We start from the raw sequence: 27,694 nt of genomic DNA on the forward strand, positions 1-27,694 counted from the left end.
TCGAGCAATAGTCAGCTTTCCCCTGTAAAGAGCAATCAAAGAAAGCTTAGAAAGAACTCCCGTGTGCTGAGAGTATTGAAGACACATTAAAAATTAATTCAAAATTACTTGTACAGGAGATATTGATGGAAAAGCTGAAAACTGATTATGTAAATCAGGTAACTAATATGAACAGAACAGAACAAAAAAATTATGAATTTTTATGCTAATTAGAGAATTAATATGAACAAATTTTAACCCAAAATTAATCAGGCCTGTTTATTGTCCTAGAGCATTTATGTACCAAATTTTATTCAAATGTGATGATCAGTAATTGAGATATCAGTGTTAATTAATTATATTAATTAGGTGATTAATAAGCATAAATATTTACCAAAAACTAATTGGGTTTCTGCATAGTTCTCTTTAAAAGTTTCATTAAAATCCAATTTGTGGTTTTTTATATATCAGTGGAACATTATGCAAATTAGGTAATTAATATCCAATTAAAACTAATCAGGTCTCTGCATAATCCTAGAAGATCTATGTAGCAAGTCTCATTGAATTATGATGATTACTACTTGATATATCAAAAGCTGAAAATTAATTAATTATGCAAATTAGGTAATTAATATGTACTCATATGACCCCAAAAACTATCAGGTCTGTGCAGTGTCCTATGACATCTATGTACCAAGTTTCATTGAAATATGACACTTACTACTTGAAATATCAAAAGCTGAAAATTAATTAATTATGCTAATTAGGTAATTAATATCTACTGATATTACCCTAAAAACTATGAGGTTTGTGCAGTGTTCTATGACATCTATGTACCAAGTTTTATTGAAATGTGATGATTAGTACTTGAGATATCAGTGGAAAAGCCGAAAATTGATTAATCATTATGCAAATTAGGTAATTAATATTGGACATATTTTTACCCAAATCTGCGCATTAGTTTGAAGCATCTGTGTGCCAAGTTTCATCAAAATCCAATGAGTGGTTCTTGAGATATCAGTGGAACAGGCGGACACACACACATACGCACATACTAACTGCAAAGACTCCCTTTTTGTGCTTCGCACAGGGGAGTCAAAAATGAAGATACTCAACATGTGTAACTTATTTTAATATAGATAATTCATTTTGCCTCTGTCTTATTTAATTCTGTTATTGTTGTTGCTGATGAAAAATATCTAAAGAAAAAAAGGAGCACATTAACATTAATTTGTTTTCATCATTTGATACAAACTTCATTAATTACAATACAAACATTATTAATCAATTAAATTATTTTTTTTAAGGGGAAGTAAAGTAGAAAATCTAAAATCATTTTATTAGGTACATACCTGGTCTTTTATCAGGGACACCAAAGGTGATACAATTATGATTGCTCCATCAGTTGGTGATTATAACATTGAAAACATTTCCCATATCCAGTTGGCAGAATTGCAAGTACATCATTTTTACCTAAAAGATACTTTATAGCCAATTTTTGTTCTTCTTTCAACTGTGTGGGATTGACATCAAACTTCTCACAGACCTTAAAATTAAATAGTAAATCAAAGAAAGCTTAGAAAGAACTCCCATGTGCTGAGAGTATTAGAGACACATTAAATATAATTTGAAATTTCTTAGCTGAAAATTAATCATGCAAATCAGAAAATTAACATGAACAGATTTGATTGTAAAACTAATGAGGTCTGCGCAATGTAACAAAAACTCTATGTACCAAGTTTAATTGAAATGTGATTAGAACCAAAAAATTATGAATTATTATGCTAATTGGGGAAATAATATGAACAGAGTTTTACCCCAAACTAATTATGTTTGTACATTGTCCTAGAGCATCTTTGTACTAAGTTTTATTAAAATGGAAATTAGTACTTTAGATATCAGTGTGAAAGCTTACAATTGGTTAATTATGCAAACTGGGTAATTAATATGTACAGATTTTAACCCACAATTATCCAGGTCTGTCTATTGTCCTACAGCATCCATGTATAAACATTCATTGATATGTGATGATTACCCGGTAGTACCTGAGATATCAGTGTGAAAGTTGGACATTGGTTAATTATGCAAATTATGTGATTAATATGCACAAATATTTACCAAAAACTAATTGGGTCTCTGCATAATTTTAGATTCATTGAAATGTGATGATTAGTACTTTAGATATCAGTAGAAAAGCTGAAAATTAATTATGCAAATTAGGTAATTAATATGCACAATTATTTACCCTGAAACTAATCAGGTCTCTGCATAGTCCTAAAGGATCTATGTACCAAGTTTCATTGAAATGCGATGATTAGTACTTGAGATACCCGTGGAAAAGCTGAAAATTAATTAATTATGCAAATTAGGTGATTAATATGCACAAATATTTATCCGAAACAATCAATCTCTGCATAGTCCTTGAGTATGTAAGTACCAAGTTTCATTGAAATGTAATGCTCACTACTTATATCAAAAGCTGAAAATTAATTAATTATGCAAATTAGGTAATTATATGTACTGATATTACCATAAAAACTATCAGGTCTGTGCAGTGTCATATGACATCTATGTACCAAGTTTCATTGAAATGTGATGATTAGTACTTGAGATATCAGTAGAAAAACCGAAAATTGACTAATCATTATGCAAATTAGGTAATTAGTATCCACGGATTATTACCAAAAACTAATCAAAACCTAGCATTAGTTCAGAAAATCTATGTACCAAGTTTCATCAAAATCCAATGAGTGGTTGTTTAGATATCAGTGGAACAGTCATGGAACCACTAAAAAATAGCTAATTATCATGCAAATTAGGTAATTAATATGCACGGATTTTTACCAAAAACTAATCAAATCTGCGCATATGTTCAGAGCATCTATGTACCAAGTTTCATCAAAATCCAATGAGTGGTTCTTTAGATATCAGTGGAACAGTCATAGAACAGCTAAAAATTAGCTAGTTATCATGCAAATTAGGTAATTAACGAGCATGGTTTTTAACCAAAACCTAATCAAAACCTAGCATTAGTTCAGAGCATCTATGTACCAAGTTTCATCAAAATCCAATGAGTGGTTCTTTAGATATCAGTGGAACAGTCATAGAACAGCTAAAAGTTAGCTAATTATCATGCAAATTAGGTAATTAACGAGCATGGATTTTTACCAAAACCTAATCAAATCTGCGCATTGGCCCAGAGCATCTATGCACCAAGTTTCATCAAAAACCGATGTATGGTTCTTGAGATAGCAGTGGAACAGTCGGACACACATACACACATACACACACACACATACAGACACACTAACTGCAAAGACTCCCATTTTGTGCTTCGCACATGGGAGTCAAAAATAACATAGGTTACAGTCATGTATAAGTAGTACCACTCGAGAAGTGTATTACCAGGTTTTTAATAAGACAATAACACAAATCGAAAGATAACTGACTACTATAGAACAGATGAGCATTGGTCAGATGCATTTGTTTGGGGGCTTAAGTTTTTAATCAAATGAACTGATGTGACTATAGCATAAGGGGATGTTTATTATTTTATCAAATAATGCAAGATATTGGGTAGATGTACACAGGGACACAGTCCCTCTATAGGGAGTAGCATTAGTTGGATCCTAGTAAATTTTCTTTTTTTCTTGGTTAAAGATTGACAGTACTGGTAAACACTAGCCATTGTTAGGTGCAGCAATACAAAATACTAGTAATTTGCAACTTGTGTATATTGAATAAAAAAGAAGAATAATATCGTAAGCCAATTATCGAAGTGCAGACGCAAATTACGCGCGTTGTTTATAAACAGAAAGTAGTTCCAGGAAATAGACGCGTTTACCAAATGGTAAACGCGGCCCGGGCGTGATATGGAAAATTATTGCACGGCTCGCGCATCGGGATTCCCATAGCATTACGAGGCCGGGCAATACAAGGTATATTCATACTAGACATAAATATCGTAGACCAAAGTAACTGTAACTCAGGCGAAAATTGGCCGACATGAATGACATTACGAAAACACATGAAAACAGATAAGTGCGTTCTGTGTGTCAACAAACTAACAGCAAGTTCTGCCAACGCACGCATCCTCCGAGCGTAATCTTCAAGTTTCAAGTCTGAGAAGCTAAATAACTAGTCGGCCATTGAACGCAAAGTTACGCTGGAGGAGTGGACAACAGCTACAAACAAGACAATATGCAAAGAAACGACTGTTCGTCAGTAACAATCACGCATTAACCTACCTCAAACTTCACCACTGCAGCAGTACATGTGTGGTCAGCCATTTTTTCATATGGAGTTCTACGCTTGCGCAAAACATGAGTTTAACCCATTGACGCAATCTCCTTCCCAGAGGCCTTTGCGCTTTACGCAATAGTGCCTCTGCCCATTGACGTTCGCTGGTTCCCGGCGTCCTTTGCGAATGGCAGGTAGGACGTTGGCTGGTTCCCGCCTCAAGTGTCATGGTGTACCAAGCCACAAGAGGCCGGTAACTAGTAACGGTTCTGGCATTCTGATTGGTACATCACTTTCTCGTTGCTTGTTCCATTTCCCTTAGTTACCTGACGCCAGCGCTTACGCTCGTGGCCGTTCAGGGGTTTCCTTTTGCTTTCGAAAGTTGGGCGAATAAAAAGAATTGTTTCTTTTGTTATAAATTTGCACAGAACATATCAAATCTGTAAATCTAAGCAGGCAGTATGTATGAGCATGGCTTTATTGTAGCATTACAGACACGTTTACGCAAAACGGAACTTGGAATGTTTTCAAATTACGTCACCCAGTCGCGTTCCTTCCGGCCGGAAAACCGGCCCAAATGGAACAATATGGCGATTACTAGTTAGGGAATCACCAGTTAATCTGGCCTGGGGGGTGCCGGGCAATTCTAAGGGGGGGGCCTTTCTGTGGTGTTATCAAATAACTCAGATCACTTCCAGGATAATGGTGAATATCCAGATTTATTATCGGTAACTAACAAATGCTACAACGTCGTCTGCGTCAACCCCACGAAGTACCCCGAGTTAACCCGAATCACCCCGAGGCTATAAATAGCTAACACAACACTTTCCATTTTCTGTATATGAAAGGGGGGGCTAACAATTTTTCCAAGAGTGAAGGAGGGGGGGGGTTATAATTTTCTGGGTTTATTCACATATATTGTATAGACGACGGCTGCTGTGATGAACATACTGCAATGAGAAAGAGTTATTGTTTGTTTTATTGCACAACAATAACTTAATCAAATAAGTATAAAACATGAAACTTCATTTGTAAACAACAGAATAAACCTCTGTAAATAGCATAAAAACTTACTGCACTTTCCACTGTATGAAGAAAAACAAACCTTTTAAACAAGTTTGTGAAAAGCAAACACACTAATATAACACAAAATATAAAGATAAAATATATTTATATAGTGTAATATTTTGTATGTAAATAAATAAAATATATATAAAAAAAGTTTTCAATTTTTTAATAAAACACAACTTGCTGAGGAACTGTAGATATGGAACCTAGGCATCTATTTTTGATCCTCTCCATTCCTATCAATCTCTATCCTCATCGCAAAGAATGTCAGTATCGGCACTATCACCAGGATCATAAGAACCACTTTCACCATCCTCATAACTCTCTCCACTGGAACTATCAGACAGGCACTCATATTTTAACTTCAATTCTTCATACAGCTTCATCATCTGCTGCTTAGCTGCATCACAGAAGACATTGCGATGAATGAGGTATTGCAAATATACTGCATCCATCTTTGACAACTTTAAATTGGCTTCAGTTTGATCTGAGATTTCAAAATGTACTAAACCATGTATACCATCAGGGAAACATCTTTGTACTACCTCAGTGGATGTTATCCTTTTTAACAAAGCTGTAACTCCTCTTGCAAAACGATCTCGTTTTCGCTTCTTCACTTTTCTCCTGTTTTCTTTTCTCTACTTATTCTTTTTTTACTTACATCTGACAGTCCATGAAATACATTTCTTAACCAAGTCAGTGTTTTATCAAGATCTGCCATGAACTCAGTAGATTGACTGCAGTTCACTCACCATGCTGTCATTGTAAGCCGTCTGTTCAGTAGCCCACTGTTTTAGGTGTCTTCCATAACTGGTAAATAAGTCAGAGTAACTTTCCCCAACCAGTGACAAACAGTGAGAGGCCGTACCACTTCTTAAGCGTGCATGAGACCCCATGTGTGAATAGTAATAGTGAAAGAAGACAGCCAGATGATTGGCAGCCGCGTTTCAACATCACGCAGAATTTCAAAAATGGGCTTTTATCTTTGGAGAATACTGAGAGCATCAAAGAATTTTCCTCTAAGTATGCAGTGGAAGAGCAATATGTCATAGACTATTTACAACATCTTACCACACTAAAGCAAATGAAAACCATTAGGGAAAAAGGTAGAAAGAAACAACAAAAAAAAGAAGCAGGAAAAAAGTCATAGTGATTATGACTGGATTTCTTTGGTGTTGAATGGGACACTAAAAACATTGACAGCAGCTGAGTTGGATAAGTACCTGGACCATAATAAGCTACCAAAAAAAGGGAACAAACAAGACAAAATTAAAGCAATTACCAGTGATGTAATCAGAAAATCATATAAAGATCAAGCAAAAACACATAAAATCACTGAACATTTACAAACTGTAAACACCAGAATGTACAACACTGACGAAACTGACTCAGAGGACTCTGATGGTGATGATCTCGTTGACAGTGCAGAGGAAATAGAGACTGATGACTTAATAGTTCCTTAAACTGTAGTGACGAGGTCAGGGAGAAGAACTGGAACCTGGAAGCATGCAACGATTCATTAATGTAAATCTTTGTTTTAAAAAAAAATTCATGGGGGGGGGGGGGCTATCATATTTTGTCTTTTTCTAAGGGGGGACAGCCCAATTTTTAATATACACCTAGGGGGGGGGGACTTGTGATTATTTAACAATAAGATGTGAAATTCACCGGCACCCCCTCGGTCAAATTAACTGGTGATTCCCTTACCTCGAACTCCGCACAGTTCGATACGCGTTACTTATCATCACTGCACAAGGCAGCTTTGCATATGACTCATTTGCATATTCGAATATGTTCGAACTACAAGACCCTGTCGGTTAACAAAGTTATGCGTAAGTCACTCGGTTACTTTAATCACTTTATTAAGAGGTTTCTAACTCTAAATAAAATGTTCAGTTATTTATACAAAATATACATGACTTGCGTTAGAAAATTACAATCCTTTCCTACATGCCAAAGCACTAGTTTCTACTATAAATGACTAACTTTATAAACTTACTAGAACCTGTGTGTTCTATTGCTGTTAGACGCGCAAACTCGAACTCGTTCAAGCCAGAAATAGTATTGATATATTCACCAGAATACAAGATGAACGGACATGTTAGGAAACTTTTTTCAGTTAAATTAGTCTTTAATGTTTCTTTCCCAACTATATACGATAACAGAACGTTTTTTCTTCTAAGTTTTAGTGTATCACGTGCGCCATTTCACAACAGTAACATTACCTTGCAAAACATAGTCCGCGATAAAATGGTTCGTATTTGCGTTTTTACTGAGGTCTGACATTAATAAATAGTTCGGATGTCACATACGTTTTTTCCCCGCTTTTTGTAGTACGTTTTCAGATCTAACAGGTACAAGAAAATGGCCGTGCGTAGTGAGGTGATTGACCACAAAATTGAAGGCTGCCTCTGGCAGAGGCACTATTGCGTAAAGCGCAAAGGCCTCTGGGAAGGAGATTGTAGTTACCTGCGTCCTACCTGCCATTCGCAAAGGACGCCGGGAACCAGCGAAGGTAGGACGCAGGTAACTACAATCTCCTTCCCAGAGGCCTTTGCGCTTTACGCAATAGTGCCTCTGCCACAGGCAGCCTTCAATTTTGTGGTCAATCACCTCACTACGCACGGCCATTTTCCTGTAGTATTTACATCTGAAAACGTATTACAAAAAGTGGAAAAAAAACGTATGTGACATCCGAACTATTTAATAATGCCAGACTTCAGTAGAAACGTAAATACGAACCATTTTATCACGGACTATGTTTTGCAAGGTAATGATATTGTAGTGAAATGGCGCACGTGATAAACTGGAACTAGGGAAAACAGCCTTCTGTTTATGTACATAAGATGGGGAAAGAAACATTAAACACTAATTTTACTCGAAGGGATTTCCTAACAACCCCGTTCGTCTTGTTTTCTGGTAAATATTTCAATACTATTTCTAGCTTGAACGGATTCGATTCTCCACGTCTAACAGTTATAGGACACACAGGTGCTAATAATTTTTATTTTTTTTATTTATTTATTTCACCAATAATAATAACAATTCTAGTAATCTTATAATAATAATAATAATAATAATAATTTCTTGGTGTGGACCACAGAGGTAGTTCATCCGAACTAATTTTATATATATATATATATATATATATATATATATATATACGTGCACACACATACATATATACACATACAAACAAAAAACAAAATCTCCAGAAATAAATAAGTAAAATAATAATAATAAAAAAAATGAGAGAAAAAAAGAAAGAAAAAAATAATGGAGCTGTTAATGCGCTACTCTGCACATCATATTATTAGTGGAACAATCGTGGGCAAGTACAAATAAAGTTTAGCTGCAAATAATATTTGTATCATACATATGATAAAGCTAGTATTTAAATATTAAAGTACGGTGTTCAGTATATGTTGTTTTAGGGAACTTTTGAAAGTTATTCTATTAGTAATTTGTTTGATTGGCTCAGGTAGAGAATTCCAATGTTTTACGGCTGTATATTTTAAAGTATGTTGGGAAAGTGAAAGATTCATCCTGGGGACATAGTAGTTATTACCTGACGCAAGTCGTGTTGGATATGAATGAGGTAGAGGGGAGATATAGTCATTGATAGTATGGGCATAGCGGTTGCTTTTCAGATCATAAATGAACAGACATATCTTAAATTTACACAACTTGTGAATATCAAGTATGCCCAGTTTTTTAAATAGAGGGGCAGTATGCGCATTGTAAACAGCAAATGAGATAAGCCGTACAACTTTCTTTTGCAAAAGAAGGATAGGCTCTAATAGTGTACGATAGGCGTTTCCCCATACTTCTAAACAATAACTAATATGCGGGAGAATCAGGGAATTGTATAACAAAAGTAAAACTGATTTGGGCACATAATGTCTGATCTGGGAGATAATACCAACTTTGGGGGCAATTATTTTTTTTACTTTTTCAATGTGAGGTTTCCAGTTGAGGTGCTGGTCAATGGACACGCCAAGATAATTGATTGAACAAACGCCCTCTATCTCAAACCCATTTATATCCAAGCTGCCCTCAATGCCCAGGTGTTTATGAGGCGTTTTAATAGTCATGCATTTGGTTTTTTCTACATTGACTGTAAGTTTGTTGGCACTGCACCATTCACAGACTCTTTGAAAATCGTTGTTAGTATGTGCAAGTTTGATTGTGTTACTTTTAATATACTGAAAGAGGTTAGTATCGTAAGTTTATAAAGTTAGTAATTTATTGTATAATCTAATGTCTTGATAACTTTGAAAGGACTGCACTTTCCAAGCGTAAAACATGTATGTTTTGATTTAATTAACCGAACAGTTCTTTCAGATTTAGGACGTAAAACGTTTTATTAAAGTGATTGAAGTAACACGGTGGCTTAAGCGTAACTGTGTTAACCGACGGGGTCTTGTAGTTCGAACACATTCGAATATGCAAATGAGTTCTATGCAAAGCTGCTTTGTGCAGTGATGATAAGTAACGCGTATCGAACTCTGAGGAGTTCGAGGTAACCGAACTCCGCACAGTTCGATATGCGTTACTTATCATCACTGCACAAAGCAGCTTTGCATAGAACTTATTTGCATATTCAAATATGTTCGAACTGCAATACCCTGTCGGTTAACAAAGTTATGCGTAAGTCACTCGGTTACTTTAATCGCTTTAACAGGACGTTTCACGCCATGGCTCCGAATAAATGTTCAGTTAATTAGATTAAAATATACATGAATTGCGTTAGAAAAGTGCAATCCTTTCCGAGATGAGAAAGCATCAGATTGTACAATAAATGACTAACTTTATAAATTTACAAGAACCTTTGTGTTCTATGGCAGTTAGACGCGGAAAATCAAACCCGTTCAAGCCAGAAATAGTATTGAAATATTCACCAGAATACAAGATGAACGGAAATGTTAGGAAACCCCTTTCAGTGAAATTAGTATTTAATGTTTCTTTCCCAACTATATTCATTAATAAAACGTTTTTTCCTCCAAGTTTTAGTGTATCACGTGCGCCATTTCACTACTATAACATTACCTTGCAAAATATAGTCCGCGATAAAGTGGTTCGTATTTACGTTTTTACTGAAGTCTGACATTAATGAATAGTTCGGATGTCACATACGTTTTTTTCTACTTTTTGTAGTTCGGTTTCAAATGAAACAACAGCGGAAAACTGGCCGTGCGTAGTGAGGTGATTGACCACAAAATTGAAGGCTGCCTGTGGCAGAGACACTTATGCGTCAAGCGCAAAGGTCTCTGGGAAGGAGATTGCGAGGTAACTAGTATTCGCCATATTGTTCCATTTGGGCCGGTTTTCCGGCCGGAAGGCACGTGACTGAGTGACGTAATTTGAAAACTTTCCAAGTTCCGTTCTACGTAAACGTGTCTGTAATACTACAATAAAGCCATGCTCATACATACTGCCTGCTTAGATTTACAGATTTGATATGTACGTTCTATGCAAATTTATAACAAAAGAAACAGTTTTTTTTATTTGCCCAACTTTCGAAAGCAAAAGGAAACCCCTGAACGGCCACGAGCGTAAGCGCTGACGTCAGGTAACTAAGGGAAATGGAACAAGCAACGAGAAAGTGATGTACCAATCAGAATGCCAGAACCGTTACTAGTTACCGGCCTCTTGTGGCTTAGTACGCCATGACACTTGAGGCGGGAACCAGCCAACATATGACACAGGTTTGTGCTGGGACAGCGCTTCCGGTGACGACACAACGGGGGGGGGGGGGGTTGGCACGAGAGGGCGCCATCCGATATGAATGGAACGTTTCGACGTCAGTCGTCCGTAGCCCACCGTCAAAGCAACAACATCCCGTTTACGAACAGATGAAATAATTTCAGCAATTTCTTTACAGAATAATCCTCAACAAAACTTAGAAACATTTTATAGACAAATACAGGCTCCAAAGTTATGTCTATCGCAAAACAATTCAACCGACAACCAGTTTGACGCCACAATTTCTTGCTGGAGCCCGAGTTCTACGCGTGATTTTATTGCGTTCAAAACTGTTCCATTTCAAAACTGCGCATGCACACACACTGTGGTTTCTCGAAATGCATACTAATTAGGTAACTTGTCACTGATAAAAGTCATCGAAAACATTTTGAGCAATTTTGAGCAATAGTACTAGAGTGAAATATAAACGTGCCTCTGCATTCTCCATTAATTTCGTAACTTGCTATGATCATGGTAAAGAGAAAACCTGTGCTTACTTTCAACAGTTAGCTGGAGTCCGATCGAAAACGTGTCTCAAAAAATACCTTCACATCATTTTTCCGATTATTTTTTCAGCTCGTAACGATAGAATCAGTCAATTTAGAACTAACATGTATGCTATCGGAAAGCATTTTGGCACAATTTTACTGAAAAGACGAGTTTTTAATTGCTCATAAATATTAATTTATGCAAATAAGACGATTATTTCAACCAATCGTGTCATGCAACTCCCCCCCCCCCTGCTTTGTGCAGTGATGATAAGTAACGCGTATCGAACTGTGCGGAGTTCGGTTTGTGCTGGGACAGCGCTTCCGGTGACGACACAAAAGAGTTTAACCGCTTTGTAAGACGCTCTGTGATTGGCTGAGTAAATTGCCTGGTTCTGGAATGAGAGTTCCTATGCGGGTTGTTCAGATCCCGGTGGCTTTCACGAACAAAACCATTCTTGCAGCAAAATGATTGTAACGTCAAAACATAATTAAAATAAATAATAAATATAGTAAATAATTAAAATAAATAATAATTATAGTAATTATATAAAAAAAAAAAAAAAAAAAAAAAATAAGCCAACCAGGATCTTATTTTAATCAGATTGCATGTGCATATGACCCACATAAGGTACTAGGCACGTGCGAAGAATGAACGGAATCGGTCCACAGGATTCTGAAATATGACTCTGGACAGACTGACGCACGGACGGACGGACACATGGACGGACGGACTCAGGATACATCCCCCGACCGTCCGTGAGTTCCTAACATGTATGATCTATGTACTAAATTTGAATGAAAACTCACAAAGCATGTCCAAAATACAACATTTTCAAAAAAAAGATGGCTGCCCGTCGGCCATCTTTGATCCAATTGTGAAATAAATCGTCATGAACATGTCTCCTAACATGTATAATCTATGTACCAAGTTTGAATGAAAACTGACAAAGCATGTCCAAAATACAACATTTTCAAAAAGCAAGATGGCTGCCAGTCGGCCATTTTGAATCGAATCGCTAAACCACTGCATGTGCATATGTCCCACATAAAGTACTAGGCATATGCAAAGAATGAATGGAATCGGTCCAAGGGATTCTGAGATATGACTCCGGACGGACGCACGGACGCACAGACGCACAGACGGACAGACGGACGGAGACCGAATTATAAGTCCCCGTTTTCGGACTTCGTCCGAACGGGGACTAATAAACGTATTCATTGTGGTCATTATTTCAATGAAAATAAATGAAGTGATACTGATATATTATTACGGAAATTAGTAGTACTTAGTAATTTTGAGTCACAATATAAAAGGTCAATATTCTGGATGTAACTCAGCAACGATATAAGCTTTTTCACAGGAAATCAACAATTACACGACAGCATTGTATCGGAGCCCTACGACTCGAGCCAGCAAAAATGGCCATGTAAACGCGTTCGGCTCGAGCCAAGTTCGGCTCCAATAAACCCTCGGGGTTGAACTCCGATAGAGTTTAGCCCCGACATGGCCCGACTGTCACGGTGTATACGCAGGGCCCAACTATCGGAACCCAGATCACGCCCTCATTCGCCTTCATCAACTTGAAGTATCCTCTCATTTCAATTATGGTATAGACAACATCGTTCGTAACTTCACATTTTAGCTGTCGTGTTTCCTGTTTATTCGAGATACTATTAACTAAATCATAACACCAGTACATTGTCTTTTCTACCTCAATGCTCAGACTCGTTTGTAAGTGTTTCTTTTTTTTCTCCCAGATCACAGTCCCTCTATGGACATTTATAGACGCATGTAGTTGACTTTGAAGTCGAAGGCTCCAACGAAAGGTTTGACGTCGCCGGTCGATCAACGAAGTCATGACTACTAATTATAGGACAACAACAGGCGCTTCTTTCATCTCGAGAACAAAATCCCAGTCAATGTTGTCGTCTTCAAAATCAAAAACGAAATTAATGATATGCTCGCTAATCCGCAGGTGTGAATCGTTTATTTACCCGTGACACGCACTGTTTCAAAGAAATTCGGTCCGTTTCGAGACCGGTCTATAGAGGGACTGTGCCTAGATCAACATAATCGTGCTATGTAAAGTAACAACACAAGCTCGACACCAATATCGTTTTCAGCCATGTTTTCTTGTTCATACTAATTATTTCAGGGCACTGTTCCGTTAGGCGCTGACCGAACTGAATCGAACTATGACAGATCTCGGCTCTCGTTCGGCTCCCGACCGTACAAATCATGGATCATGGAAGTACATCCATGGCTAATCATAATTTCGCTATTACGTCATTTTACCACAATTCGCTAAAATAGCATGTCGCTTTTTCAACATGTTTTACTGTATTGGCTAGTGTCGAGAGAATTTTGGCTAGTGTTGGAAGAATATGAGCAAGTGTTGAAAGAATATTGACAAGTGTCGAGAGAGAGTTTAGTTTAGATGTTGATTATAAGGGGTTGGGTATCTAACAAAGTCATGTACATGAGTTATTTCTGGTTAATTTTACATATTTATTTATACAATACAAAATGTAATTTTTGTCAAAATTCACTAAACACTAGTAAACTACCTTTCATTTAAATAAGTAACGTATTCGGGTATTTTTTGTTGAAGTATCGGGATTATCTGCTGGATGGCAAGTATAATCTCCTGGGGTGGGTAACATGTATTAAATGGATAGATGGACAAGAAGTTTTTGTCGGCACGTCCCTTACTGTAGGGTTTATACTTCATGAATCTATGTGTATCGATCTCCGGCGGGAGTGTCATTGAAATCTCAAATTGATACGATTAGATCTGGATTCAGTACTTACTTATGTATATTCGTATCACGACAAATGTATTGCTATGCGTCGGACGCCCAAACTAATGGAGTAATATCTTTATTGGTCGGCGAGTACGTGTCCAGATTACCGATCTATTATTAACGTTCCTCTAGTCTCGGCGATTAGGAGATACAATGGAAGTTGTTGCAAGTGTTTGCTTAGTCTATCGGTATCGCAGTGGATTATATAGTCATTGTCGGGCGTTGGTCACCGTGGGGTTTGATTGGGGTTCGCGCGCGCGAATGTGTGTGTTTGTGTGCATATAGGTAGCTACCTCCATAGTGTGTGCATGGAGGGGGGGGGGGGTAAAGTTATCGCGTGATTTGTCTGGAAAACTTTCCCATGCGATGTGCGATGCGTTAACAAACACTGACATGAAATTACACCGAATAGATGTATTCTCTGTGTGATATTGAACCCGTCTACAAATAAACAGAATTGAAATTCCAGTCAGTTACAAATTTTCAATCAATCTAACTATGTTTACTCAGTATAGTTACCACGAAAGGATAAATGTTAACTCTACGCACAGTCCCTCTACGGTGCATGGAGGGGCGAGATCTGCTCACCACCTCCTTAAAAATGTGAAAATCTAGACCCTCTGAAACGCTATTTCCTGCATTTTGAGGGGCAAATTTGGCTGACACAAAGGGTTTCAGCTTGATTTCAGGGGGCGACGCCCTCACCCCCAACATTTTTTTAAGGGGGCGATCGTCTCCTCCCTTGTGCCGCCGCCACTGTGTCTGTAAATCGAAATTGACCATCGCATTTTGTACGTTATTGTTTGGAAATTTCATAACTAGACAATAACGCTTTTTTGTTGAGGTTAGCGCTGTCAGCCATTTTGACTGCCTTTGACGTAACAGTTCGGAAAAATTGCTAAAACTCGGATTAAATTATATTTTATTACAACACATTGTTAAATTCATATTTATAGTTTACATTGTTATCATTTCTGTGGGTTAAATACTAGGTTGATGTAGAACATTTGCATTGTTTCAGAATGGCGATCGTAAGTCTGCGTCTGCTGGCGACGAAGATTTGTACCCCAAAAATGCATCTCTGAACGTTTCATAAGTTTATTTTGTACATTGAATTATAATCAGTGAGACTTTTATGAGAACAAAATGATGATAGTTTAAACAATTTTAGTCTCATTTCATCGCAGTTTGCAGACATTTTACTTCCAGTTAGCAATGTTTTATTCCTGACCACTGCCAGTTTAAGTTGTATGGTTTCATAGTGCAGTTTTAATCTGAATATATGAAATCGTCTTCGAACAAATGTAACTTTATGCAAATTACGATCGCTTCATCGTCGGCAGTATGCTAATGCCTTTGTTTTAAATGTTTACCGAGACACGCATCCTCACAAAAGAAGCGGAAGAGTTTTCTGCCCGTTTTTCTCGTAACTAGCGTTCCTTGGCCGGTACTAAATGTTCACACACGTTTTCTTAGCACGGGCTAACGTTTTTGACATCTTAGTCCGTGCATGGATGTACTAACACGTGATAGTACGTCAATGGTCCGTGCTAAGAAGCTGTGCGCGAACACAACTAATAGGTCTACCATAGACCCTCCAGGGTATATGTCTAAACTCGCAGTTAAACACTCATTAAAGCTATAAGCCTAATCTCTCAGTTAAACTTCAGACAACGAATTTATTAGTTGTCCGAGGCACAGTCCCAGGGACTGTGTCTGAGGTTAAACCAAGGAGGGACTGTGGTTAAACAGGCATCTATTCATACGTCCGAGTATGGTTAACCATACACCCAATGTTTTGTGCGTTGTATAGCGTCACAATGTGAAGGTGGTTCCCACTATTCACTGTGTCGGAAGAATGTGGCGGTGGTGTCCTGCTATTCAATGTGTTGTCCCGCCAATCACTGTGACGGCGGTGTTTCAGCATTGAATCTAGCGGTGGTGTCCCACCATTCGAAGTGCCGATGGTCTCCCGCCATTCAATGTAACGGTGTTGTCCCGCCAATCATTGTGACGGCGGTGTCTCACCATTGAATGTGTCGATGGTCTCCGGCACGAAATTTTACATGGAGGAGCAAGAGATGCTAACCAATCTCGCACCGAAGGCGCGACCTCACCGGGCGGTCCGGAGGCATGCTCCTCCTAACATTTTTTAAATCTAGACCCTCTGAAACGCTATTTCCTGCATTTTGATGGGCAAATTTTGCTAACACAAAAGGTTTCAGCTCGATTTTGGAGGAGCGACACCCCAACATTTTTTTGAGGGGGCAATCACCCCCTCAGCCCTAACCCCAACCCCGTGCCACCGCCACTGCGCCGTTCGGTGTGATGGTGGAGTCACGCCACTCCGATGTTGTAATCCATGGAATTTACCTCCATAACTTTACTTTGACATTATTTAATATAAATACTAGCATGTCCACTTAATATATAGTATTTATTATTATATGGTGGCGCGTACCTGTACACTGCAATAAAAATCTATGTCGATATACTAGTAACATATAAATCAAACATTGTAGGGGTATCATTTCTGTTCCGAGGGCATCTTTGACTGGACCAATTGCGTCCATGTGAGTTATCACGTGACATTTAACTGAATATTTTTTTATTAAATCAAATGCATTAAATACTCGTGTAGTAATAATGTGCATCCCACATTATAAAACCATAGACTAGAATTCAAACATGCGGACTAGTATTACAACGACGACGTCCCAAACCTAGGAATTACTAAGCAGCACATATTTGAATTAAAACATAAATAACAGCTTGGCGTTGTCATGTATATTTCACTCCGTAATAAAGTCGGTGCACACAAACTGATAAAACAGTACGTTCTCATGTGCTGTACAATAATATGTGGGATATTTTAGCGCGCGGTGTTTTCAATACACACTCGATTGGTAAATGTTTCACTAGTGTACAAGGTATTTCCCTTTCTTCCGTTATGACTTTGGCAAGAGTGTGTTACAACTGTTTAAATTTCAAAGGGTCGGAAAGGAGGCGCTAACGTCCAAAGTGAACGCTGGAGCCACGCAGAGGCAACATTAGCGAAAACCTGTCAAAATCTTTGAATAGAACGTAAAGTAATGTATTCATTCTGTTGCCGGCCCAGACGCCATATGGACAATTCTATTATGAAGTAGGGGTGTATAGGTCCATCCCCTTCATTGTCTCAGTATAATTATTCTCTTTCATTGGTATATTATCAGTTGACTCTGGGCAGCATCATAACAGGGTGTTTACTGTAAGGCAACCTTTGTGACGACAGTACCAACATGTGCAACTGTTTGCAGCCTTCTGTTGGTGGACTTTGAATGAACACAACTAGGAAAGAGATCGCCACGTCTTAATCGTTTTCGACACTTCATAGTTTTCGAGTTTGCTGAATAATGGATCATATTTGAATGCAACTCAACCAACATGTAGTGTTAGGGCGAATCAAAGAAGAGTCACCGATGGTGTCTTTACTTAATTTCAACTCATCATGTCTCTTCGATATTTTAGTCTTGTCACAATTTTCATATTGCCGACTGGTATGTCACAGCTCTCCGGTGAGTACACACTATCAATTTTCAGCTGTGGGATTCAATCCTCGATCGGCGCCCACGTTGTGTATTTTCACACCGACAGTTCAAGTGTTTGGATTGTTCTAGTCGGTGTGTCGTGTTTGTACACCATATCATGTTTGATCATTAATGGGCAACTTAAGTCGGTAACACCACAACGCATCGCATGCTGACTATTTGTGGCTTTATTGCGGGTTTTAGAATTGCTTCGATCTCTAAATCACTGATGTATTTCCTACCACAGGTGACCCGTTAAGCTGCGTCAATGAAGGTGAAAGGATTGAAATTCCAAGTATAACAGTCGATCCATGTATTTCGTGTTTTTGTAAAGTAAGTATTATCTACCTTTTTCCCATGTCTGTCAACATAGTCGATATAAACGCCCACCTTCAACTTGTCTGGAATTTTAGCAACTCGCGAACCAGCTCGTATATTCATGGTTATCAGAGCCAGGATTGTATCTGCGCGAATGGCAGTGAGAACGGTTCCGCCAGTCTGCATTTATTTGCCCCTGTGCACCTGCATGTATTTCCTCGGTACGCTAGGAATGCCCGGATGTTTTCTTTCATGTTGAAAGATTAACTTGTTACGAGTATCACAGGTGTACACTAGCCTACTTAACAGTGAGCAATCCTCGGAACTACTCCGCAGGGTCCATCAGATGCCCACGCTTTGACGGAAGATAGTGATAGTCATTGCTATTTCACCACTTTTTATGGCGTTGTTATAATGTTGTGATGGTGGACCTTTTTCAATAAATATCGTTGTCAATAACTTGGCCAGGGCCACACTAAGCACATTCTCCGTCGTTGTGTACCGTAGAACACATTTTATCCGACTATTATCCAAGGTGTTGAAATGCCATTACCCGTTGGTTACAGGAGTTTTTTGTGCTATAAAATAAATCGCTTATAGAACTCTATAACATGAAAGATTTATTTAGCACATTGGTTACGGATGGTCAACAGATAAGATAACAAATGCTGCATTCATTTTAGTCAATTTGAAGGTGTTATTGTATCTCGCGATACGATGCAACAATATTGGGACACGGTGGTTTCATTCATTGGGAAATGACCGATTTCCCCTCATTTCAACATATATGAATAAAGTACGAAATGACTGTTTATTACAACTAGTCTAAAGAGTGAAATTATGGAAACTAACATACAAGAAATGTCTGACGACTAATAATGCTAACAACTACGACAACTCTACCCACAATGTTATTTTAAGTCGCCGGGTACGAAATATTTAGTGCAATAGCTTTGCGGTTTACCGTAATAAAGTCTGTTACTGTGATTGCAATCCCTTCAACTGTTAGGTTTGATTTGAATATATATGAAGCGATTAATGTTGTCAAACTGTTGTGGTGGGCTAATTCTGGATACGACACGTTTTTGGACGCCTGAACTTAATGTGGCTGCTTTCGCCATGGAGTCGCATTAAGGGTGGCTTTTGTTCGTTTTCTATTCAGAGTGATCTTTGGTGGCATGGTTCGTATTCGCTGCAGCCGGCTTGATATTAGCTGTAGCTCCCCATTTCGCTGTAGTTAATTTTTTTTATTCTCGTTAGCGTTATTTCGTTTGTCGTTCAGTAATTGCGAAATAAACCTACCGACGATAAAAAACGAGAAACCAAAAGAACTACAACTAGATTCGTGGCCGCCCTACTGGGGCACCATTGGTAACTATATCTAGCTTCATGACCGCCCTGTCGAGGCATCATTGGTAACTATAGCTAGCTTCGTAGCTGCCTTGACGGGGCATCATTGGTAACTACAGCTAGCTTCGTAGCTGCCTTGACGGGGAATCATTGGTAACTACAGCTAGCTTCGTAGCCGTCTTGGCGAGGTATCATTGGTAACTACAGCTAGCTTCGTAGCTGCCTTGACGGGGCATCATTGGTAACTACAGCTAGCTTCGTAGCTGCCTTGACGGGGAATTATTGGTAACTACAGCTAGCTTCGTAGCCGTCTTGGCGGAACATCATTGATAACTACAGCTAGCTTCGTAGCCGTCTTGGCGGGGCATCATTGGTAACTACAGCTAGATTCGTAGCCGTCTTGGCGGGGCATCATTGATAACTACAGCCAGCTTCGTAGCCGCCTTGACGGGGAATTATTGGTAACTACAGCTAGCTTCGTAGCTGCCTTGACGGGGCACCATTGGTAACTATATCTAGCTTCATGACCGCCCTGTCGAGGCATCATTGGTAACTATAGCTAGCTTCGTAGCTGCCTTGACGGGGCATCATTGGTAACTACAGCTAGCTTCGTAGCTGCCTTGACGGGGAATCATTGGTAACTACAGCTAGCTTCGTAGCCGTCTTGGCGAGGTATCATTGGTAACTACAGCTAGCTTCGTAGCTGCCTTGACGGGGCATCATTGGTAACTACAGCTAGCTTCGTAGCTGCCTTGACGGGGAATTATTGGTAACTACAGCTAGCTTCGTAGCCGTCTTGGCGGAACATCATTGATAACTACAGCTAGCTTCGTAGCCGTCTTGGCGGGGCATCATTGGTAACTACAGCTAGATTCGTAGCCGTCTTGGCGGGGCATCATTGATAACTACAGCCAGCTTCGTAGCCGCCTTGACGGGGAATTATTGGTAACTACAGCTAGCTTCGTAGCTGCCTTGACGGGGTGTCATTGGTAACTACAGCTAGCTTCGTAGCCGTCTTGGCGGGGCATCATTGGTAACTACAGCTAGCTTCGTAGCTGCCTTGACGGGGTGTCATTGGTAACTACAGCTAGCTTCGTAGCCGTCTTGGCGGGGCATCATTGATAACTACAGCTAGCTTCGTAGCCGCCTTGGCGGGGCATCATTGATAACTACAGCTAGCTTCGTAGCCGCCTTGGCGGGGCATCATTGGTAACTACAGCTAGCTTCGTAGCTGCCTTGACGGGGTGTCATTGGTAACTACAGCTAGCTTCGTAGCCGTCTTGGCGGGGAATCATTGATAACTACAGCTAGCTTCGTAGCCGCCTTGGCGGGGCATCATTTGTAACTACAGCTAGCTTCGTAGCCGCCTTGGCGGGCATCATTGATAACTACAGCTAGCTTCGTAGCCGTCTTGACGGGGAATCATTGATAACTACAGCTTGGTTCGTAGCCGTCTTGGCAGGGCATCATTGATAACTACAGCTAGCTTCGTAGCCGTCTTGGCGGGGTATACTTGGTAACTACAGCTAGCTTCGTAGCCGTCTTGGCGGGGCATCATTGATAACTACAGCTAGCTTCGTAGCCGTCTTGGCGGGGCATCATTGATAACTACAGCTAGTTTCGTAGCTGCCTTGGCGGGGCATCATTGATAACTACAGCTAGCTTCCTAGCTGCCTTGGCGGGGCATCATTGATAACTACAGCTAGCTTCGTAGCTGCCTTGACGGCGAATCATTGATAACTACATGTAGCTTCGTAGCTGCCTTGACGAAGAATCATTGATAACTACAGCTAGCTTCGTAGCCGTCTTGGCGGGGTATCATTGGTAACTACAGCTAGTTTCGTAGCTGCCTTGGCGGGGCATCATTGATAACTACAGCTAGCTTATTAGCTGCCTTGACGGGGAATTATTGGTAAAAAGATTGTGCCCTGCATGACAGTATGTGCCTGACATGAACTTTCTGTCCAGTCTAAGTAGCCTAGGATTTAATGATTACATGTCACAATGCTTAGTAACTGCACACAACGGACAGCCATTATGGTTGCACTGGGTAACTGTGATATCGAGCCTCTATATGATACATGCCATCACAAAACAGATATGGGATGCGTGGTTTACGTGGCAAAATGCACTATACAGTGCAATAAAAATGTGGGAGAGCGAAAAATGATATTATAATGCTTGGAAATGTCGTCTGATACAACATGGTATGATTCCATATCAGAAGAATTAAGGTATACACTCTAGTCTTACAACATACTACAAATGAAATAGGCCGGTGATTAATTTATTTGCTATTTATATATAATTGACGAGATGTTGCAAAAATTGTGTTTCTTTTTGAAGGGGGTGGAAAATTTCTCCTTTTGTCAAAATATGTAGAATGTAATGCTTTTGTGAAACCGTATCAATTATAGGCAAACATACGAAAGAGGCTTTGTATCAATGAACCAAAAACAACTTGAAATAAACGTAAAATCAGGCTTTACCGGTAAACCTAAAACAATTTATGAATATTGGGACTAACCCTCAAATTACAATTATCGTGACTACTAAAATATATTCGCACTGCAATCATTGCTATTTAGTATATGTATAATTATCCTTCAATTCAACGTGTCTAACTTAAGATTACCCAGTCAAGAATAACAATCGTCAGCTACTTTATACATTTTTTGGAAGCTCGGCTATTTATGATATTCGGATATAACCGTAATGGTGACGAGGCATAAGACAAACACTCTTCACTAAGGATGACATTTTATCCAGAAACCGTCCAGTGGCACCCGAATAGAAACAATTCCCTAACGACAAAAGAAGGCTGTAGACGTGGTTGCAATTAACAAATGATTTACAAAGCGATAATTAAGATGTTTTCACACCTAAAAGCCGTCTGTTTGGTAGTTATTTCAAAGACACTCATGACGAACCAATTATAAGCAATGGTAATACCTTGCGAAATCATGGCGCCATATAAATAGGCCTACGTCTGAGATGTGATTCTATTCCAGACAACGCAGAGCAATAGTGCCTTTCCTATCGAGTACCTCACGGCTTTGTCCACAATTGGCCGTCTCGCCTTGAAGTCTGACAACGTGACAAAATAGTGGCTGCCAGTTTTACCTCTTGTTTTCATATTTAAGCACTGTCTAAGTTTTGTCAACATATAACATATATACTGGCTGGACCACAGTTATCAGCTGTTCTGCCACAGACAATATGTTGCTATATTGTGCATTAGCGATTAGGGACACGGAATAGTTAATATCCATAATGATTCAATAATTTGGAGAGGGGAAGTTTAGTAGCATATAGCCTATTCGTAAAACGATGTGTCTTGACCACTACAATAACCACCTGCGTTATTTTTTCATGTATCTGAAAAACACTGCATAGATTCTATGGGAGGGGGTCACATTTGCGTTTTAACTGGAGAATTGTTAGACTGTCAAATCCGCACGATTTAAACACGTGCATCCCATTCCATTTTATTCCGTCTTGGTATCTATTGCGAGAAGAATATTAGTTGTTCCGTCATGTTTTGTTCAATAATTTTTCCAGGTTGGTATAAATGTCGAGAAAGCTGATATCATGTGATCTAATTATTATAACTTAGTAGCAGTACAAAGGAAGGTTGTATACAGATTTCAGATAATTATCCAAATATTGTGATAAATAGCGGTGCAATTTGAACACAGTTCCTGCATTGTTTCGTTGGTGTGAAATACGTAATCACTATTCAATAAATACACACTAATAAATTGAAAGCAAACAAATAACAAACAAAATCAAAAGCAAACATACAACAAACAAACATATAACAAACTGGTCAAGGATATATTTGAATATTTTTTATTAGACGCATAAAATCCTTAGGAAAGGATAAAAAGGGTCTTACAGAAAGAAATTAAAAAAAAAACAAAAAAAAACTACAATCTAAAAAAGAAAACAAAAAAGAAAAACTTTTCTAAAAAAAAAAAAAAAAAAAAAAAACAAGTCAAAAACAAAAAAATACAATTTGCAGCCAATGGTGAATACAGAATATAGAATGAACACAAAATGTGGCCTAATACACTGATAGTTGTTGCTGTTTTGTTCCATAGCTGTTTTTTAAGAAGACAGCTAAGGCTGACACATTGTTAATTTATTTATTCAACCACGGTAAGCGTGATTCAACTGAGAATATTACATTACAAAAAATGAATGGCTATGTTTACCATTTGTTAACTAATTATCCCGAAGTTCCCCAAACACGCGAACATAGAACCCTTCTGGAAAGTATTAACGTCTGTGGCGACTATGTGTCCCTAAGTTTGATGTGTACGTATACACGACTGCCATATGTTTGATGTACACATATAAATTACTGCATTTGTTTGATATACGCATACAAATACTGCTCTGTTTGGTATACTAGTACACATATAAACTACTGCCCTGTTTGATATACACATATAAACTACTGCCCTGTTTGATATACACATATAAACTACTGCCCTGTTTGATGTACACATATAAACTACTGCCCTATATGTGATGTACACACATAAACTACTGCCCTGTGTTTGATGTACACATAAACTACTGCCCTGAGGTTGATGTATGCCTATACACTACTGCCTTATGTTTAATGTATGCATATAAAGTATTGCCCTATGTTTAATGCACATATAAACTACTGCCCTATGTTTGATGTACACATAAACTACTGCCCTGTGTTTGGTGTACACATAAACTACTGCCCTGTGTTTGATGTAGGCCTAAACACTACTGCCCTATGTTTAATGTATGCATATAAAGTACTGCCCTATGTTTAATGCACATATAAACTACTGCCCTATGTTTAATATACATATAAACTACTGCCCTATGTTTAATGCACATATAAACTACTGCCCTATGTTTGATGTATGCATATAAACTATTACCTTATGTTTAATGTACATATAAACTACTGCCCTGTGTTTGATGTAGGCCCATACAGTACTGCCCTATGTTTAATGCACATATAAACTACTGCCCTATGTTTAATGTACATATAAACTACTGCCCTATGTTTAATGCACATATAAACTACTGCCCTATGTTTTATGTATGCATATAAACTATTACCTTATGTTAATGCACATACAAGCTACTGCCCTGTGTTTGACGTAGGCCTATGCACTACTGACCTATGTTTGATATATGCATATAAAGTACTGCCCTATGTTTGATGTGTACATATAAACTACTGCCCTATGTTTGATGTGTACATATAAACTACTGCCTTATGTTTGATGTGTACATATACACTACTGCCCTATGTTTGATGTGTGCATATAAACTACTGCCCTATGTTTGATGTGTACATATACACTACTGCCCTATGTTTGATGTGTACATATAAACTACTGCCTTATGTTTGATGTGTACATATACACTACTGCCCTATGTTTGATGTGTACATATACACTACTGCCCTATGTTTGATGTGTACATATAAACTACTGCCTTATGTTTGATGTGTACATATACACTACTACCCTATGTTTGATGTGTACATATAAACTACTGCCCTATGTTTAATGCACATATAAACTACTGCCCTATGTTTGATGTATGGATATAAACTATTACCTTATGTTTAATGTACATATAAACTACTGCCCTGTGTTTGATGTAGGCCCATACAGTACTGCCCTATGTTTAATGCACATATAAACTACTGCCCTATGTTTAATGTACATATAAACTACTGCCCTATGTTTAATGTACATATAAACTACTGCCCTATGTTTTATGTATGCATATAAACTATTACCTTATGTTAATGTACATACAAACTACTGCCCTGTGTTTGACGTAGGCCTATGCACTACTGACCTATGTTTGATATATGCATATAAAGTACTGCCCTATGTTTGATGTGTACATATAAACTACTGCCCTATGTTTTATGTGTACATATACACTACTACCCTGTTTTTGATGTATGCATATAAACTACTGCCCTATGTTTGATGTGTACATATAAACTACTGCCTTATGTTTGATGTGTACATATACACTACTGCCCTATGTTTGATGTGTGCATATAAACTACTGCCCTATGTTTGATGTGTACATATACACTACTGCCCTATGTTTGATGTGTACATATAAACTACTGCCTTATGGTTGATGTGTACATATACACTACTGCCCTATGTTTGATGTGTACATAAAAACTACTGCCTTATGTTTGATGTGTACATATACACTACTGCCCGGTGTTTGATGTATGCATATAAAGTACTGTCCTGTGTTTGATGTATGCATATAAAGTACTGTCCTATGTTTGATGTATGCATATAAAGTACTGCCCTATGTTTGATGTGTACATATAAACTACTGCCCTATGTTTGATGTGTACATATAAACTACTGCCCTATGTTTGATGTGTACATATAAACTACTGCCCTATGTTTGATGTGTACATATACACTACTGCCCTATGTTTGATGTGTACATATAAACTACTGCCCTATGTTTGATGTGTACATATACACTACTGCCCTATGTTTGATGTATGCATATAAAGTACTCCCCTATGTTTGATGTGTACATATACACTACTGCCCTGTGTTTGATGTGTACATATAAACTACTGCCCTATGTTTGATGTATGCATATAAAGTACTGCCCTATGTTTGAGATATGCATATAAAGTACTGCCCTATGTTTGATGTGTACATATACACTACTGCCCTGTGTTTGATGTGTACATATAAACTACTGCCCTATGTTTGATGTATGCATATACACTACTGCCCTATGTTTGATGTATGCATATAAAGTACTGCCCTATGTTTGATGTGTACATATACACTACTGCCCTGTGTTTGATGTGTACATATAAACTACTGCCCTATGTTTGATGTATGCATATAAAGTACTGCCCTATGTTTGATGTATACATATAAAATACTGCCCTATGTTTGATGTGTACATATAAACTACTGCCCTATGTTTGATGTGGACATATAAACTACTGCCCTATGTTTGATGTGTACATATACACTACTGCCCTGTGTTTGATGTGTACATATACACTACTGCCCTGTGTTTGATGTGTACATATACACTACTGCCCTGTGTTTGATGTATGCATATAAAGTACTGCCCTATGTTTGATGTATGCATATAAACTACTGCCCTATGTTTGATGTGTACATATACACTACTGCCATATGTTTGATGTATGCATATAAAGTACTGCACTATGTTTGATGTGTACATATACACTACTGCCCTGTGTTTGATGTATGCATATAAAGTACTGCCCTATGTTTGATGTGTACATATAAACTACTGCCCTATGTTTGATGTGTACATATACACTACTGCCCTATGTTTGATGTATGCATATACACTACTGCCCTGTGTTTGATGTATCCATATAAAGTACTGCCCTATGTTTGATGTATGCACATAAAGTACTGCCCTATGTTTGATGTGTACATATACACTACTGCCCTGTGTTTGATGTATACATATAAAGTACTGCCCTATGTTTGATGTGTACATATACACTACTGCCCTGTGTTGGATGTATGCATATAAAGTACTGCCCTATGTTTGATGTGTACATATACACTACTGCCCCGTGTTTGATGTATGCATATAAAGTACTGCCCTATGTTTGATGTATACATAAACTACTGCCCTATGTTTAATGTAAACATAAACTACTGCCCTATGTTTGATGTATGCATATAAAGTACTGCCCTATGTTTGATGTGTACATATACACTACTGCCCCGTGTTTGATGTATGCATATAAAGTACTGCCCTATGTTTGATGTGTACATATACACTACTGCCCTGTGTTTGATGTATGCATATAAAGTACTGCCCTATGTTTGATGTGTACATATAAACTACTGCCCTATGTTTGATGTGTACATGTACACTACTGCCTTGTGTTTGATGTAAGCATATAAAGTACTGCCCTATGTTTGATGTGTACATATACACTACTGCCCTGTGTTTGATGTGTACATATAAACTACTGCCCTATGTTTGATGTATGCATATACACTACTGCCCTATGTTTGATGTATGCATATAAAGTACTGCCCTATATTTGATGTGTACATATACACTACT

General features: G+C 38.3%; 2 protein-coding genes across 3 annotated transcripts in view; one reads left to right on the forward strand and one right to left on the reverse strand.

Annotated features, from left to right (window-relative positions):
* Positions 1-1,164: 1,164 nt before the first annotated feature.
* Positions 1,165-18,408, reverse strand: LOC144358588 (uncharacterized). Of its 2 annotated transcripts, none has more exons than XM_085495620.1 (3): positions 18,245-18,408; positions 1,332-1,525; positions 1,165-1,178 (listed from the first exon to the last, which is right to left on the reverse strand). In XM_085495620.1, the coding sequence occupies exons 1-2, from the start codon at positions 18,398-18,400 to the stop codon at positions 1,367-1,369; spliced, it is 315 nt and encodes a 104-aa protein (XP_085351746.1). In that variant the 5' UTR covers positions 18,401-18,408; the 3' UTR covers positions 1,165-1,178; positions 1,332-1,366. The 2 variants fall into 2 exon arrangements, with proteins under 2 accessions (XP_085351746.1, XP_085351747.1); XM_085495621.1 differs by lacking the exon at positions 18,245-18,408 and adding an exon at positions 4,227-4,372.
* The window catches only part of cv2 (crossveinless 2), a 35,776-nt gene continuing 25,687 nt past the window's right edge, over positions 17,606-27,694 (forward strand). The window contains 2 exon segments of the mRNA NM_001164917.1: positions 17,606-17,884; positions 18,144-18,229. Coding sequence (NP_001158389.1) covers positions 17,818-17,884; positions 18,144-18,229 — 153 coding nt within the window. The 5' untranslated portion in view covers positions 17,606-17,817.

The sequence above is a fragment of the Saccoglossus kowalevskii genome, chromosome 22 (assembly GCF_978046115.1).
Source record: "Saccoglossus kowalevskii chromosome 22, keSacKowa6.1, whole genome shotgun sequence".
Lineage (NCBI taxonomy): Eukaryota > Metazoa > Hemichordata > Enteropneusta > Harrimaniidae > Saccoglossus > Saccoglossus kowalevskii.